Source organism: Neofelis nebulosa, chromosome 9, assembly GCF_028018385.1.
Source record: "Neofelis nebulosa isolate mNeoNeb1 chromosome 9, mNeoNeb1.pri, whole genome shotgun sequence".
NCBI classification, from domain to species: domain Eukaryota; kingdom Metazoa; phylum Chordata; class Mammalia; order Carnivora; family Felidae; genus Neofelis; species Neofelis nebulosa.
The window spans coordinates 50,937,393-50,951,327 of record NC_080790.1 but is presented as its reverse complement, the minus strand read 5'-3'; the positions used below and the strand labels follow the sequence as shown (position 1 = coordinate 50,951,327).

General features: G+C 49.7%; 1 protein-coding gene and 1 pseudogene across 2 annotated transcripts; one reads left to right on the top strand and one right to left on the bottom strand.

Moving 5' to 3' along the window:
• Nucleotides 1–13,935, top strand: part of LOC131484911 (single-stranded DNA-binding protein, mitochondrial-like) — a 236,788-nt pseudogene that overhangs the window by 132,905 nt on the left and 89,948 nt on the right.
• Nucleotides 4,379–7,137, bottom strand: EGR4 (early growth response 4). Of its 2 annotated transcripts, none has more exons than XM_058683693.1 (2): nucleotides 6,628–7,137; nucleotides 4,379–6,226 (listed from the first exon to the last, which is right to left on the bottom strand). In XM_058683693.1, the coding sequence occupies exons 1-2, from the start codon at nucleotides 7,067–7,069 to the stop codon at nucleotides 4,908–4,910; spliced, it is 1,761 nt and encodes a 586-aa protein (XP_058539676.1). In that variant the 5' UTR covers nucleotides 7,070–7,137; the 3' UTR covers nucleotides 4,379–4,907. The 2 variants fall into 2 exon arrangements, with proteins under 2 accessions (XP_058539676.1, XP_058539677.1); XM_058683694.1 differs by having other exon boundaries at nucleotides 4,379–6,223; nucleotides 6,628–6,826.

The following is a 13,935-nucleotide window of genomic DNA, read 5'->3' as shown; positions in this document are numbered from 1 at the left end:
ATCTATTAGTGAATGCTCATGTGGATGTATGTGGGTGTGCATGCATTTGAATATATGGGGGGGCTGTGCACGTGTATGTGCACATGCGCATATGTGTGTATGCATGTGTGCATGTGCGCATGTGTGCTCGTGCTACATTTCACAGACAACAATTCCTGCTTGGTTGTTATGGGAACCACAGTTCTAAAAATGTTAAACTGAATCCCACTCCATGTGGGCCAGAAAAACCAAAAGAGAAAGAGCTGAGTGACAGACATATCTGGGAGCCCAGAGCTAAGGTAGAGAATCATGGGCTTAGCAAGACCTGGACAGGCACAGAGCAGCCAAAAGTGTGGTCCCACTCATAAGACCCCCATGACTTGGATCAGGACCTCAGTCCTGCTTCTGCCCAACTCTCCCTCTGATCTTTTCTCAGCTTCATGCTCTCCAACCACCTTCCTTCCTTGCTCTTTCTCCCTTCTCTTTTCCTTTCCCCTTTTAGCACTTTAGGCCTTTTTTTGGCCAACCAATCCACACAATAATTAGGCCCTTGAATGTGCTGGGCGGTAGGCATGGTGATATGGAGCCCACACATGTGGATCAGACATGGTCTCTGCTCTTGAAGGAGCTCAGGGTGGGAGGATTTGGATAATTCATGGTCGGTTGGGGGGGGGAGGGGAGGAAAGAGCAAAAGTAGGGATGACAGAGGAGGGTAGAAGATGAATTTGGATCAGACATGTAAGGCTTTAACTGCAGTGTATTTTTTGTAGGAAGGGGGAAGTTGTGGTCAGTTGGGATAAAACACCATGAACAATGGTTTAGGGAAATTACATCAGTAGTGATGTGCAATGTGGAATGGAGGAAGAGAGACCACAGGGAGCAGTTTGGTACAGTGCAGTCTTGTCTCAAACAGGGCACAGGGGGTGGGGGGATGAGGGAAGAAATAGCAGGCATTCTAGGTTGCTTTGTCACTCTCTTTCCCCATATCCCACCTCATCAAGATTCTCATTACTCTTCCCTGTCTCTCCATGGTGAAAATGGGGATTAGAGTGACCACTGTTACTAATGTCTGTGTTGAGTTCTTCAAGTATACTGGAAAGGAAACAAGTTAGGGGCCACTGGCCTGGCCTATGGTAGGCACTCAATAATACTTGTGGAACGAGTAGATACAGGGACATACACTGGTCTTGGAACTGGATGGCCCAGGTTCAAGGCCCATTTCAGTCTCCCACCATCTGTGTGCCCTGAAGAAAATTGCTAAATCTCTTGGGCCTCAGTTTCTTTCTCTACACATTGAGAGGTCAGAAATTCTGTTCTTCTAAGTTCCGTCCAACTACATGTTATTATCATGTGCTTCTATGTGCTTGTCATAGCCACAGTGTTTGTGTATGTGCAGGGAGTGGCATGGACTGAGGTACTGGCGACAGGCAAAAAGAAGATAAACATGGGAAACATTTTAATAGAGGAACCAATATGTTCTGGCTTCAGTGTTAATCAATATTGTCGAATGGATAAGCCAAAGACCCTCCTGCTACAGAATATGTGGACTGATTCACAAGACATAACAGACCTCTGAAACGCTTAACCAAGATTGTAGTAAAGGAAAGAAAATCTATATGGACCAAAACTGGGAAGAGAAATGAGACCAAGAAATGTAAGCAAGGGATGTGCTATGACTAACCCCAGGAGATATGGGGAGGGAGGCTTATTGCTTATGTGCTCTGACCTGGGCCCTGACTGGGGGAGTTGCCTATGAGAATGTATAACAATATGGGTTAGACTTTGAACTCACAACTCCTGTGTGATATAGGAACCGTGGGCTGAAAATTAACATAAAGACTGATGTCCATCAGTTGGTACTCTTAGGATGCATGGCACAAGCACACACAAAACTGCTCAGGAAAGACATACCCTCAAGCCAGGCCACGGAGTATTTTTGCCCAGGTAAATCCCCACTGAAGATGAACTCACAAGCTAAAAATTACAATAGACAAAAGGAAATATGTACCATAAATGAGAGTAGATAAGACCCTGAAGAACTCCAGGAAGGTCCAACAGGTCCGAGTGACAGCCTGGATACAGGAGGAGGGATCAAAGGTGAATCCCACAGAACTGTTAAGTTATTTGGATGAGACCAGGGACCCAAACAAATGATAGTCACCATTAGCAGAAATTGGGTATATGGAAGAATGATTTGGTTTTAGACAGATAGTATTTGAAATGGCAGTGGGACACCCATATGGAGGTGTTCATTAGTCCAACCAAGTGGCTACAGCTGGGGTAGAGACCAGGGCTGGCTGGCTTAGAAGTCATTTATGCAGCAGTGATAGCTAAAGGCCTTGAAGTGAATGTGCTTTCCAAAAACAGTGTTGAAATAGGGAAGGTGAGAGCTAGGAACCAAGTCTGGAAAAACACCCATACTTTGAGGGCCAGATGAAAAAGAGGCTCACGTAAGGAAAGAGCTCTCTGTTAGTCCCTAGTTCTGTGTGGGCCTGGCCTAATATTCTCTTCCCTCAGAATCCCTAGAGGAAGGTCCAGTAAATGGAACAATTTCTCTTGGGAGTGACAGGAGGGGCTTTTCAGCTGGGAGTTCTAGAGTCAGGCAGGGCTCTGATACCAGCACCACTACCAAGTCACTTCTGTGGGGGTTCAATTTTCTCATCCGTGATATTTAGGCCTAGGTGTGCGTGAGGACAAGAGAGGGGCACAATAGAGCTGACAGTACCTGGCAGAATGCTACGAAGGGGGTAAGGGTGGGGTGGTTAGACACTACCCACCCACAGTCTGTCTGCCTTCTCTCTTTGCTTAGGTTGTATGGTTTGCAATCAGTTACTTGAAATCTGAGCCTCTGTGCTCTTCCTTACATTGCGTGGGAAATGAAGTCAGGTGGTCCATACCTATAAGTGAAAGGTATGGTCACTTCAATAGTAAGCTAATGAAAATCATCATCTTACGTCTTTGCGAATCTGCCACTTACCTATTACAATACCTGATGGTCCACCATTTGAGCCTCTCTAGAGGGTTAAACATTGCCCTCTGCAGGCTACTTTTAAAAATGCTAACTCTTCTAGAAGAGGTAATGTGGAGTGGAGTCCTTTACCACAAATTGGTCTATTAGATACAAGATATTCAACCATGTGGAAGTACTTAATACCTGGGGAAACAAATGGGTGGAATTCTCGGACTTGATCATTTTGTCTCTGGTCCACTTGACTGTGGGGTGGAGGGTGAGCACGTCTGACAGTGAAGAGACAAAGAAGCCAAAGGATCAGAAGCCGGCTTGATCTGGCATCAGAGGGCTGTAAGGCATTCTTGACTCAGGAATAGCTCAGTGCAAAAGAGAAAAGAATAAAGCCTGAAGACAGGCCCTATCCTTTCCTTAGCAGAGAGGAGTTACTGGGGAGGAGAGATAGGGTGGCAGAGCAGGCTTTTGATGTTCCAGGTTGTGCCCAAGGTGGCCAGAAAGAGTATAAAAGCTTTTGCGTTGTAAGCTCAAGGAGTAAAGGGGGAGCAAGTTGCATCCATTCCCCATCTTCTCCATCACAAAATCATGTTTTCCTCTCTTCTTGCTCCAAACCCCCTCCTCAAGCCATGAAGGATTCACCTGGAAGAAGAGCTAGGGAAAAGGGACTGTGGCAGGTGCATGGCTGGATGGTAAATGGGCTGCTGCCACCTGGAAAAGATCCTTTGTGAGCAACTAGCCTGTGAGAATCTGGAAAGCACCCTCTCCTTGCTGGGCTTGGCTCTGCCCATCCATGGTCTAGCTGAACGCTGAATCCCTTTTGGCCATGACAGCATGTGCTTCTCATACAGAGGCACAGGCACTGGCTGGAGCCTCTGTGATACCCAAGACTCTGGGTGTTCACAAACAGCACTGACATATTGCAGTCTTCTCTTGCTGTCGCTACTGCTTGGGGCTCCCTCTAGTTGCGGAACCTATTTCACTCCTTGGCAGGAAGCCTTTCCCAAACAGTGCTCTTAAGCTGAGGTGCCACCATTCTGGGGTTGGTAAAAAAGCACTGGCTCTGGAGCCAGATAGATCTGAGTTTGACCTTGTTTGTTCCTAGCTGGGTTACCCAGAAAGTTACCTACTTTCCTGCCTCATCTTTGAAATGGAATTTCAGGATTGTGAGGATTAAGGATAATATATGATCAATGTTTAACACCTAAGCCTCTCAATCACTCTCAAGTTTCAGAAACACCTTGAGCCCTTAGGTCAGTTGTGATTAAATCCATCTGTTAATTCAGTACATATTTATTGAATGCCTACTGTGTTCCACAGTGCCTGACAGAAGCTGCATAATGATTCCATTGGCGTCATATCTCCCTTCTCTTCTGGCACATATTCTCCTGGGGGAGTGGTTGGGGAATGGGTCAGAAGCTTGGATGGCAGATTCAGTAAGCTTTTAGCACAATAATTTTAATTGCAAAAATAAACAGTTTTGTCAACTGCTCGAGAGTAGCGTCTGCTTTACAAAAATTAACAACAACAAAAGGAAATAACCCCAAAGCAAAACGTTACATCCAATGGCTGCTGGAAACGACATTGCTGTACAAAATCCCGCGCGAGACCGGCTCGGCGCTGCCCCAGCCTGCCTCTGGTGGGGGGGGGTGTCTAATAGGGGGCGTGGGGCGTGCGCCAAGCCAGTTACAAAACACTGTCTTAAGTCCCAAGGAAGTGCCCGCTCAGTGCACGAGAGGGCTTCCCTCATAGCGCGGCTAACGCGGGAGTTGGAGCCCGGACCGCGGGAGCTGTCCACAGAGCTGGTGCTGAACGCGGCGTGAACGACTGGCGCTTCACGGGAACTGGAAGGGGGACCAGAGGCCGGCCCCGGGACGTGCCGGAAAGAGGAGAGGGGAGGGGGGCAGACCAGGTCGCCTCTTTCGTGCCAGGAGGCGGCGCCCCAATCTACAAACCCATTTCTCCCTCACAGGGCGGCGAAAGAGAGGCCCAAAGAGTAAAAGCCAAGGCCCTTGAGCCGTTCCTCGGCGCGCGCCTTCTGCTTGAGGTGCACCTTGCTGTGCCGTTTCTTCTCATCACTGCGCGCGAAGCGGCGGCCGCACACGTCGCAGGCGAAAGGCTTCTCACCCGTGTGAGTGCGCACGTGTGTGGTAAGGTGGTCGCTTCTGCTGAAGTTGCGTAGGCAGATGCGGCACTGGAAGGGCTTGTGGCCCGTGTGGATGCGCAGGTGGCGGTTGAGCTCGTCGGAGCGCGCAAAGCTGCGCACACAGCTCTCCACTGGGCAAGCAAAGGCCTTGGCATGCGGCCGCGGGCAGAAGCAGCGCGCGCTGCACTTGCCGCCCCTGCGCCCCTTACGCCGCGCCTTGGTAGGGGGGAATGGGACCGACGGCGGTGGCCCAGGAGGCTCAGGCACCCCACTGCTCCCGGGGATGTCTGCCACCAGAGGTTTTGGGAAGTCCGCCGCGGCGCTGCGGAGGCCTAGGGGGGAAACCTGAGGCTGAGTAGCGGTCAGAAACTCTCCACTGTCACCGCTACTCCCTCCCTCCCCGCTAGGAGGGGTCAGGAGACCTGGGAGGCCTTCGGCCACCTCCCCTAAGTCACCCGGGGCCAGCGGGAAAGCGTCGTAAGCCCCCGTGGGGTAGAGTCTGTTGGCGGGGCCAGCTGGCAGCTCCGCCGGGCAGCTGATCGATAGCAGGTCTTCAATCTTGGCCCCCATCGAGGGGAAGCGGGCGTCGGGGGCCGCCTGGTAACCTCCTTGTGACCCACAGCTCCCTGGGGCTCCAGCTGAAAGTAGCTCCCAGGGAGCATAGGGGCCTTTGAAGGCCGAGGCAGTGTCCAGCGCTGGAGAGGCCGGAGGCGCCCGAAGGCCTGGCTTGACGTCGGGTGGGGAGAGCTGAGGCTCATACAGGCACTGTGAGGGGGCGCCTGCTGAGGGAGAGACCTCCCAGAACGCCTCTGGGAAGGTGGCAGCGCCCAGATCCGGGGAGTAAAGGTCCGCTGGACCCGGCAGCAAGGCGTCGGGGCCTGCGGGAAAAGAGGCGTCCAGCGGAGACCGAGATGCTGCCGCCTCAGGGCCGGGGAAAGGTGCCAGACCTAGGATGCCCGACATGAGGTTGAAGAGTGCCTCCGGGTCGTGCGGGTGTTCGGGTACTGCTTGGATGAAGAAGCTACCGCTGTAGCTGAGGCCAGGAGGGGGCGTGGGTGCAGGCCCCTCCAGGAAGCAGGAATCGGCTAAGTCCCCCCCGGCGCCGCAGCTGCTCAAAGCCCAGCTCAAGAAGTCGCCTGCTGAGGAGGGAGCAGGAATCAGCTCCGGGCACATCAAAGGGTGCGCCTCCGGAGTCTGCAAGCCCCCACCCACTAGGCCCTTGGGGCGCACTGACACATAAAAGGTGCCTTTTCCACATTCTGATCCAGCCTGAGCCCGCATACGCCCCAAGACGCACACACAAACATGCACACGCAAAACACACGTGCACGGGCAAAAGGACGCCTTGATACACCCACAGGTTCCTGCGGAGGCGCTGGAGGCACAGTGGGGCAGGGAATGGGGGTGAGCACCCCAGGACCCCCGAGCCTCCTAGCATCCCTACCCCCACAGCTCTAGCGTTTCCGTCCCTGCCCGTTTTCAGGCACCATGCGCCCCCGCGCTGCGCCGCCGTCTGAGCACCCTCGGCCGTTCTCCTTACCTCCGGGGTAGCCGGCTGCCGCCGGCGCGTCTCTGCCGGGCAACCGGGATACGTCGGTACTGGGTTCCGCGCAACAGCCCTCGGTGGACTTGACCAGGAGCGCGTCGGGGCCGGAAAACTCGCTAAGGTGGAGCATGGCGCGGCAGCGGCTGCGGGGCGCCGGGGGCCTCGCCCGCTGGGCTTGGCGCGCGGGTGACGGGGAGGCCAGTAGTTGGGGTGCCCTGCGCCTCACAGAGCCAGGCGGCTGGGCTCCTGGCTCCAGGCGCTCACCTCTGGGAAAGAGGTCCCGGGGTCGAGGCTCCCTTGCTCGCCGGGACCCGCCTCGGGCGGCGGCTCCTCGCCTCTCCAAAGCGCAGCCGGGCTCCCCCGATCCGCGGCCCCCCCACTTATATAGCAGCGGCCGCGCTGGCTCCGGGCTTCCGACTCCCCGGGCCACTGCCATTTCGGGAGGCCCCGGCCCTGCCGCCGTGACGTAAATGCCCAAACATGGACACAGGATGTGTGCCGGGGACTCCCGAAAAGGAAAGCTCGGGCTGTGACGTCGCCGCCGCCGCCGCCGCCGAGCCCGCGCCGCTGCGTGCGCGCGCGCTCCCCGAGCGTGGAGCCCCGTGCGCGCCGGGGCCGCGGGTGCGCCTGACTGGGGCGCTGCGCCACGTGGGGCCCGGCGTGCAGTTAGTGCACTTCCCGCCTGCAGGCAGAGGCCGGGGGTCGGCGAGGAAAAGCTGCGTGGGCTTTGGATTCCACAGTTGGGGATTTGAATCCACTCTCTGCTACGTACAACCTGTGTCACTTAATCTCCCTGAATGTCAGTTTCCTCACCTGTGAAATGGAGCTATGTGTACCTACTTCATAAATTTACTGTAAACAGTAATTAGGTTAGAGCATATTAAATGCTACGCATGGGCACACAGTAAACTACAGAGATGCTTGCCAGTATTCATTATTTGCTTCCACCTGTGTGTTTTTTCATTTTCTTAATAGTTTTTTTTTCCTTTAGTTTGTTCTAGGAAAAATATCAATTCAATTAAAAAGGACCATAACGCTTGCTACCGATGAGAGGAAAAATCAATTAGTACAAAAGGGTATATTCTAAATTGAAAAGTAAAAGTCTCTTCCCTCCCCATATACCTCCTGAGGTAGCAACATCTAAGTGTCTTGTGTATTCTTTCAGAAAAAAACACGCATATGCTGGCATACTCACTGTCTTGCAATATAATTTTTTTCCATTTATAATAGTTGAGAGATTGCTCCATGTCTGAACATAAAGAGCTTCGTCATTCTTTTCTAAGGCTGCTTAGTACTCCATTATGAGGGAGGTCAATTTGTCCCCTATCCATGAGCATGTAGAAGCTTACAACCTTTGGTTTTTACCAACCTTGTTGTACTCAACGTTCTTGACTATATAAATGCGAATATATCTGTGGGATAAATTCCAATGAATGTAATTCTGGGTCAAGGGTATGTGGAATTTTGATAGACAATTGGCAAATTGTCCTCCAAAGAAGTAGGGCCTATTCCTGCTCCCTCCTCCTTCACCTACGGGGTATGAAATGCTTTTGTAGACTTTTTTTCTGCCTTGACTTTTACTCTAAGGATGCTGTTCCCAGCAACACGCCGATAATCCACAGGATATATTTCCCTGAAATCAGCACCTGGACTAATTGGAAATTTTTTTTTTCCCCGAGAAGAATTTTTTTCTTCTGGGAAAAAAAAAAAAAAAAACAAAAAACCCTCATCTTAAGGTGGCTGTGTATCTTGGCTGCAGAAGGTCAGTCAGTTCCAGCAAAGAAGCCTGCCTACTCTCCTGATCTCTTCTGTCTTCCGCTGTGGTTTTCCCTCTGTCTTATTTTCTTTAAATAGTTGTGGTTTTATTTTGTTGTATAGTTCACTTAACTCCTTTCTGGAACCAAATTAAGAGATTAAATCAATACACAGGATAGCATGTTTTTCTTTACAAAGAGCATCTGTTCTTGGGACTCTAGGAGTTGGAAGTGGGGAGGGCAGGGCTGGGGTTCCCCCTTCTTTCTCTGCTTTCCTAGGAATAGAAACAAAGCCATTCAGGGGTGATGGGCTACAGAATGATTTGCAGTGTATCTCCCAGCCTCTCTCGCCCACTGGTATCTCATTTTTGAGAGAATGCCAAAAATGCCCCAACCTCACCAAATTCTCAGGCCTTTCACCCTATGTCCATCATCCAAACATTCATTCATGCGTTCATTTTTTCTCAATGTTCATTCACACAGTATTCCTTCCTTAAGTGCTTACTAAGGGCCAGAGGTAGATTTTGGTTTTGAGTCCACCAGGACCCTGAGACCCTTCTCCATCCCTAACTGCCCCAACCCCACTCTACTATGACCCCACAAGTATGGTCACAGAATATGTCATCACATAATCACTTGCAAAATCTATGCTGACACACTTGCACTCATCTTCTCCCCATGTCTGGAAATCATACGAAGGTTTTCAAGAGTCATGTACGAGCAGCATGTCCTAACAAATGCCACAGATATAATTCTATGTTAGCTACACACATGTTTGCATGTCGGAAATGCAGAAACCCAGCACATATCTGTAAGGATGAAACACACAGATCACTACTTCCATTATACACTATTTCAGACCGGGGGATTGATTGTAATCCAAATGCATTGCCAAGGCCAGGTGAGCCCACACCAGACACACAGGGCACACATGTCTCAAATCCATTCTGGCATCTTACTGCCTGGGAGGGAGGAGGAATGGAGGGGTTTGGCTAGGCCGGTGTCCAGGGCTCCCCAGGCTGCCCCGTCGGGCCAGATTGGCCAGCCCCAGGTTCCCCGTCCCTTCTGTTGTTCTTCCCTCTGCCACAGCATTCCTCCTCCTTCTTAGTCATGGATAATTCCCCTACTCCTTTGGCAAGTTTCCAGACCTTTGCTGCTCTCTGCCAAGGGCTGTTGGGCTAGGTCTGTGTTGATAAGGGTCCAAGTCACCCCAACTTCTTGTTACAGGCCAGGCCTGGGAGTAGGGCTGCAGAGGGAAGACGGAATAGGAGAGGAAATGAGGAACACAGCTTGCACTCTGGGTGTGGGCTGGCCCACACACCCATCTCTGACCCACTCACCTTCAGTGGACACACATACACACACTCTCACATATGGGATGGTTACCTCTGGAGGGTAACTGCATCTGCATTAGGAGAAGAAGGGGGGACTATAAAGAGAATGGGCATTTTATAGCCCTTCCCAGCTCAGCCCCTCTTACCTCTAAATTTTAACAGCTCTAAAAGAGAGTCGGGGCCTAGATAGAATAAAGGTCTTTGAGAGGAGAAGAAAGAGGAGCTTAGACCTATGAGTTCTACTTTAATTCACCACTTTAAATATAAAAACACAAACTGGAAGGGAAAAAGGGAAATCACACACTTTGAGCATCTTGTATCATTTAATCATCCCAAAGCTCTATGGAATAAGGAATTGGAGACCTATTTCACAGATGAAGAAACAGACTAGGCGTGCCTGGGTGGCTCAGTTGGTTAAGCATCTGACTCTTGATTTCAGCTCAGGTCATGATCTCATGGTTCATGAGATCGAGCCCTGTGTGGGCTCTGCACTGACAGTCCGGAACCTGCTTACCTGCTTGAGATTCTCTCTCTCTCTCTCTCTCTCTCTCTCTCTCTCTGCCCCTCCCCCACTCTCTCCTGGGTGTGCTTTCTCTTTCTCTCTCTCTCTCTCAAAATAAATAAATAAACATTTTTTTTTAAAAAAAGAAACAGACTAGATAAGGTTAAATAACTTGCTCAAGACCACACTTCTATTCAGTGATAGGATGGACAAGCTAGCCTACTCCACAAGATAATTTAGGAAAAGATTATTCATTTTACAAAAGGATTCACTCTAGGATTGCCTAGATGGATGACATCCCTCTAGCTTTTCAAGTAGGGTATGATGTACAAACTTGATCTGGCTGGTGTCCATCCCTGCAAAGTTTCCATGGAGTGACTGCCATGGATAGGATGGATAGGAGCACTCTGGGTCACATCAGACATGTGCTGAGGAGAAGCAACGCAAGGTCCTTGGGAACCAGTGTGGAAGTTGTCATTGGTGGTAGTGTGTGTGTGTGTGTGTGTGTGTGTGTGTGTGTGTGTGTGTGGCTTTGGGGAGGGTGAGAGGAAATTTCCATGGGATTTCCATGGGAAAAGGTTGGGGAAGCAGAGTTTACCTTCTGGACAAGCATGGAACAGACAATTACTGAATGAATTAATGAATGAAAAAATTCATTCATCAAATATTCATTGAGTACAGCCTTGTGCCAGGCACTGCGCAGGCTCCTGGGACACTGTTACTGATGCTGCGGTGGATAAGACTGGAAGCTCTGGATGCAGGGTGGGAGGAGAGAGGAGGAGGAGAATGGGGAGGAGTGAGCCTCCCTCTTCTCTCTTCTAAGAAGGGCCCAGCCCCTGTCATCATTCTGGTAATGCTACTGCCCCCTCCTCCACCCCCCACCTTGATCTTTCTGCTCTAAATATCATTGTGTTCAAATAATAGTGTATATATTTAAAAAGACTCCAAGAAGACAGCTGCCTCAGAGTATTAATCATGAAGAGGCCAGCACTCAGTCTCCATGGCGACTCCTGACAGAGCTGAGGAGCAGCTTCTCGGCCCACTTCCTGGGGCCATGGAGATGCAGGGACACAGCATCTCTCACCCTTCTCTTTCCTCTCTGCCCCTCCTCTCTCCCTCCTTCCTCTCCTTTCTTCTCTCCTCACCTTCCCTCTCCACTTCCTCTCTTTTCCCTTCTTAAAAGATTTAGTTAAAAGCAGGGACAGAGGCAGGATCCAGCCATCAGCCTAACAAGGAACAAGGCCAGTGAGACTACAGCAGGGATGAAGTATGTCTCCAACTGCCACCTCTGCAGAACACAAGTCCCATCCCGGAGACCCCTGCAGCGCCCCTTAGGCTGCACTGACCACTGTGATGGATGCAGTCTGATCATCTGTCCCGAGGCAAGGGACCCACTGCCAGGGTCCTTCTCTGTCCCCTCCCCTGGCCATGGCCAGGCATTGGTTTATACTTTCTGTCTTTACCATTTTTAATGCTCATTGGAAAATGATAAACATGTTTTTTTAAATATTTTTTTATGTTTAAGTTTATTTATTTTAAAGAAAGAGACAGAGGGAGTGAGTGGGGGAGGGGAAGAGAGAAGGAGAGAGAGAATCCCAAGCAGGCTCTGCATTGTCAGCACGGAGCCGATGTGGGACTCGAACTCACAAACCATGAGATCATGACCTGAGCCAAAACCAAGAGTCAGACTCTTAACCAACTGAGCTGCCCAGGCACCCCAAGATAAACATGTTAAAATGAAAATATCTTCCCCAATTCTATACCCAGATAAATACATTTAAATAGTTTCAAGTTGATTCCTATAGCCTTTTCTTCATGCATATTCATTCAACATTCCTCTATCCAACTGTAACACTACCATCATCCTCATTATTTATACTAATGGTGTCACACTATACATACTCTTGTTAGTTACAAGACATGGTACCTTAAATGGTTTTTCTTTTCCCCATCGTGATACAGATTAATCGATAGTGCTGTTAACAACTGCTCCAGCGTATTCCATCATGCAGATGTACATAAGTTTTTAACTCAATTGTTTTCTGTTTTTCAGTATTATATAATGAATCTGGCTGTGCATAGTCTTTTTTGTGTACTTGGTTCACTGATGGAGGTAATAATACTAAGTATGCTAGTTACCATTTGTATACCACTCACTATGGGCACTATTCACCAGGTATTGAGAGTTTTACATACACTCACCATTTAAGTCTCACAATGTGTTGAGTACTATTATTATCTCTATTTCATAGAAGGGGAAATCGAGGCATGGGGAGGTTAAGAAGCTTGCCCAAGCTTACAGGGTTAGTAAACGATGGTGCCAGCATCTGAACCTACAGTAAAACTATAGGCTAGAGTCCAAAGAGTAGGATTCCTAGGTCAAAGGTGCAAACATTCAGAATTACAATATATAATATCAGATGTTCCTCTAAGAAAATTGTTACAATTTTGGAGCCAGACAGCAGCATATGAGAGTCAACTGGTAAGCACCAAGAGGTATCCTGGTGATATTTTAATTTGCATTGTAAAGTTAATTTGCATTGTAAACATTATAGGAATCTCTCCACAGGGCCTTAGTATTTCCTTTTCTGTGATCCAGGGGAAGCTTCCTAATGCTCTTCACATTCCCACAAGGGGCACTGGAGATCTGGCTGTTCTGGCATTGACTAGAGTGGGTTGTGGGGTGTGGGGGGCTTCTGTACCCTTCTTCCTTTTGTGATTTTTAGTTCCGGGTCATGGGGGAGGCAGAGAAGAGAACAAGGTGGCTGTGAACCATTTAGGAAAAGCTTCCTAGACTCTTCCAAGGCAGCTTCTAGTTGTTCTCTCACAGGACAGAGGGAGGTTATTCCTTCTCCCGTCTTCCATTCTACTCCCGTGGGCAAAGTCAACACTGGACAGAACTGAGAGGTAGATGATCACAGGAGAGCTGTGATTGGGATGGGTTCCAGAAGGGTCAGAGGCAGTGTGGGGGGGGATGGACTTAGTGACTTCTCCACACTGCTACCCACCCTGGGATTTGGAATCAACCTTCTTCCACCCCTTTGTGTCTAAGTCTGGTTCCTCCTTTGTGGGCAATAATGGACTTGAACCTTGATAGACGTTTTTATTTGATTAGGTAATGGTGTTCAGAGCATTGCGTTTCAGTTCTTGAGTTGAGAAGGTGAAAAAGAGGCTGACAGAGTGGCCTGAGAGGCTTTAGCTTTGGAACAGAATTAGAATCAGAAACAAGCCTGCTACGCCTCTCCTCCCCGGTGTATTTCTCTCCCCCCTGGCCTCTCCCGCTTCCACTGACCTGACTTCATCTCACTGTCTTCTATCCTCTCTCCTCCCCCGCCCTGTCTCACAATAGTTCTCTTTAAACTGCTTTAAATGTTTATTTATTTTTGAGAGAGGGAGAGAGCATTAGCAGGGGAGGGGCAGTGAGAGGGGGAGACAGAGGAGTCAGTGCAAGCCGTCCAGGTGCCCTACTGCTTTAAAGTAGATTGGCCAATGTACTAGAACCAGACAGCGTAACTCCAAAATACTCAGGCAGTTTATCCACAGATGGGCCACTGAGCCGTAGCCTGAGTCCTCTGTGTGTCCTCAAACCCTGACAACCATCAGAAGGTCAGGCTTCTGGTTGAAAGTGGCAGAAATGCAGCCTGAACTAGTTTAGGCCAAACAAATTAATTATGCCTCCCCCCAACACCCCGCCACCCAAAACGGAATTTAG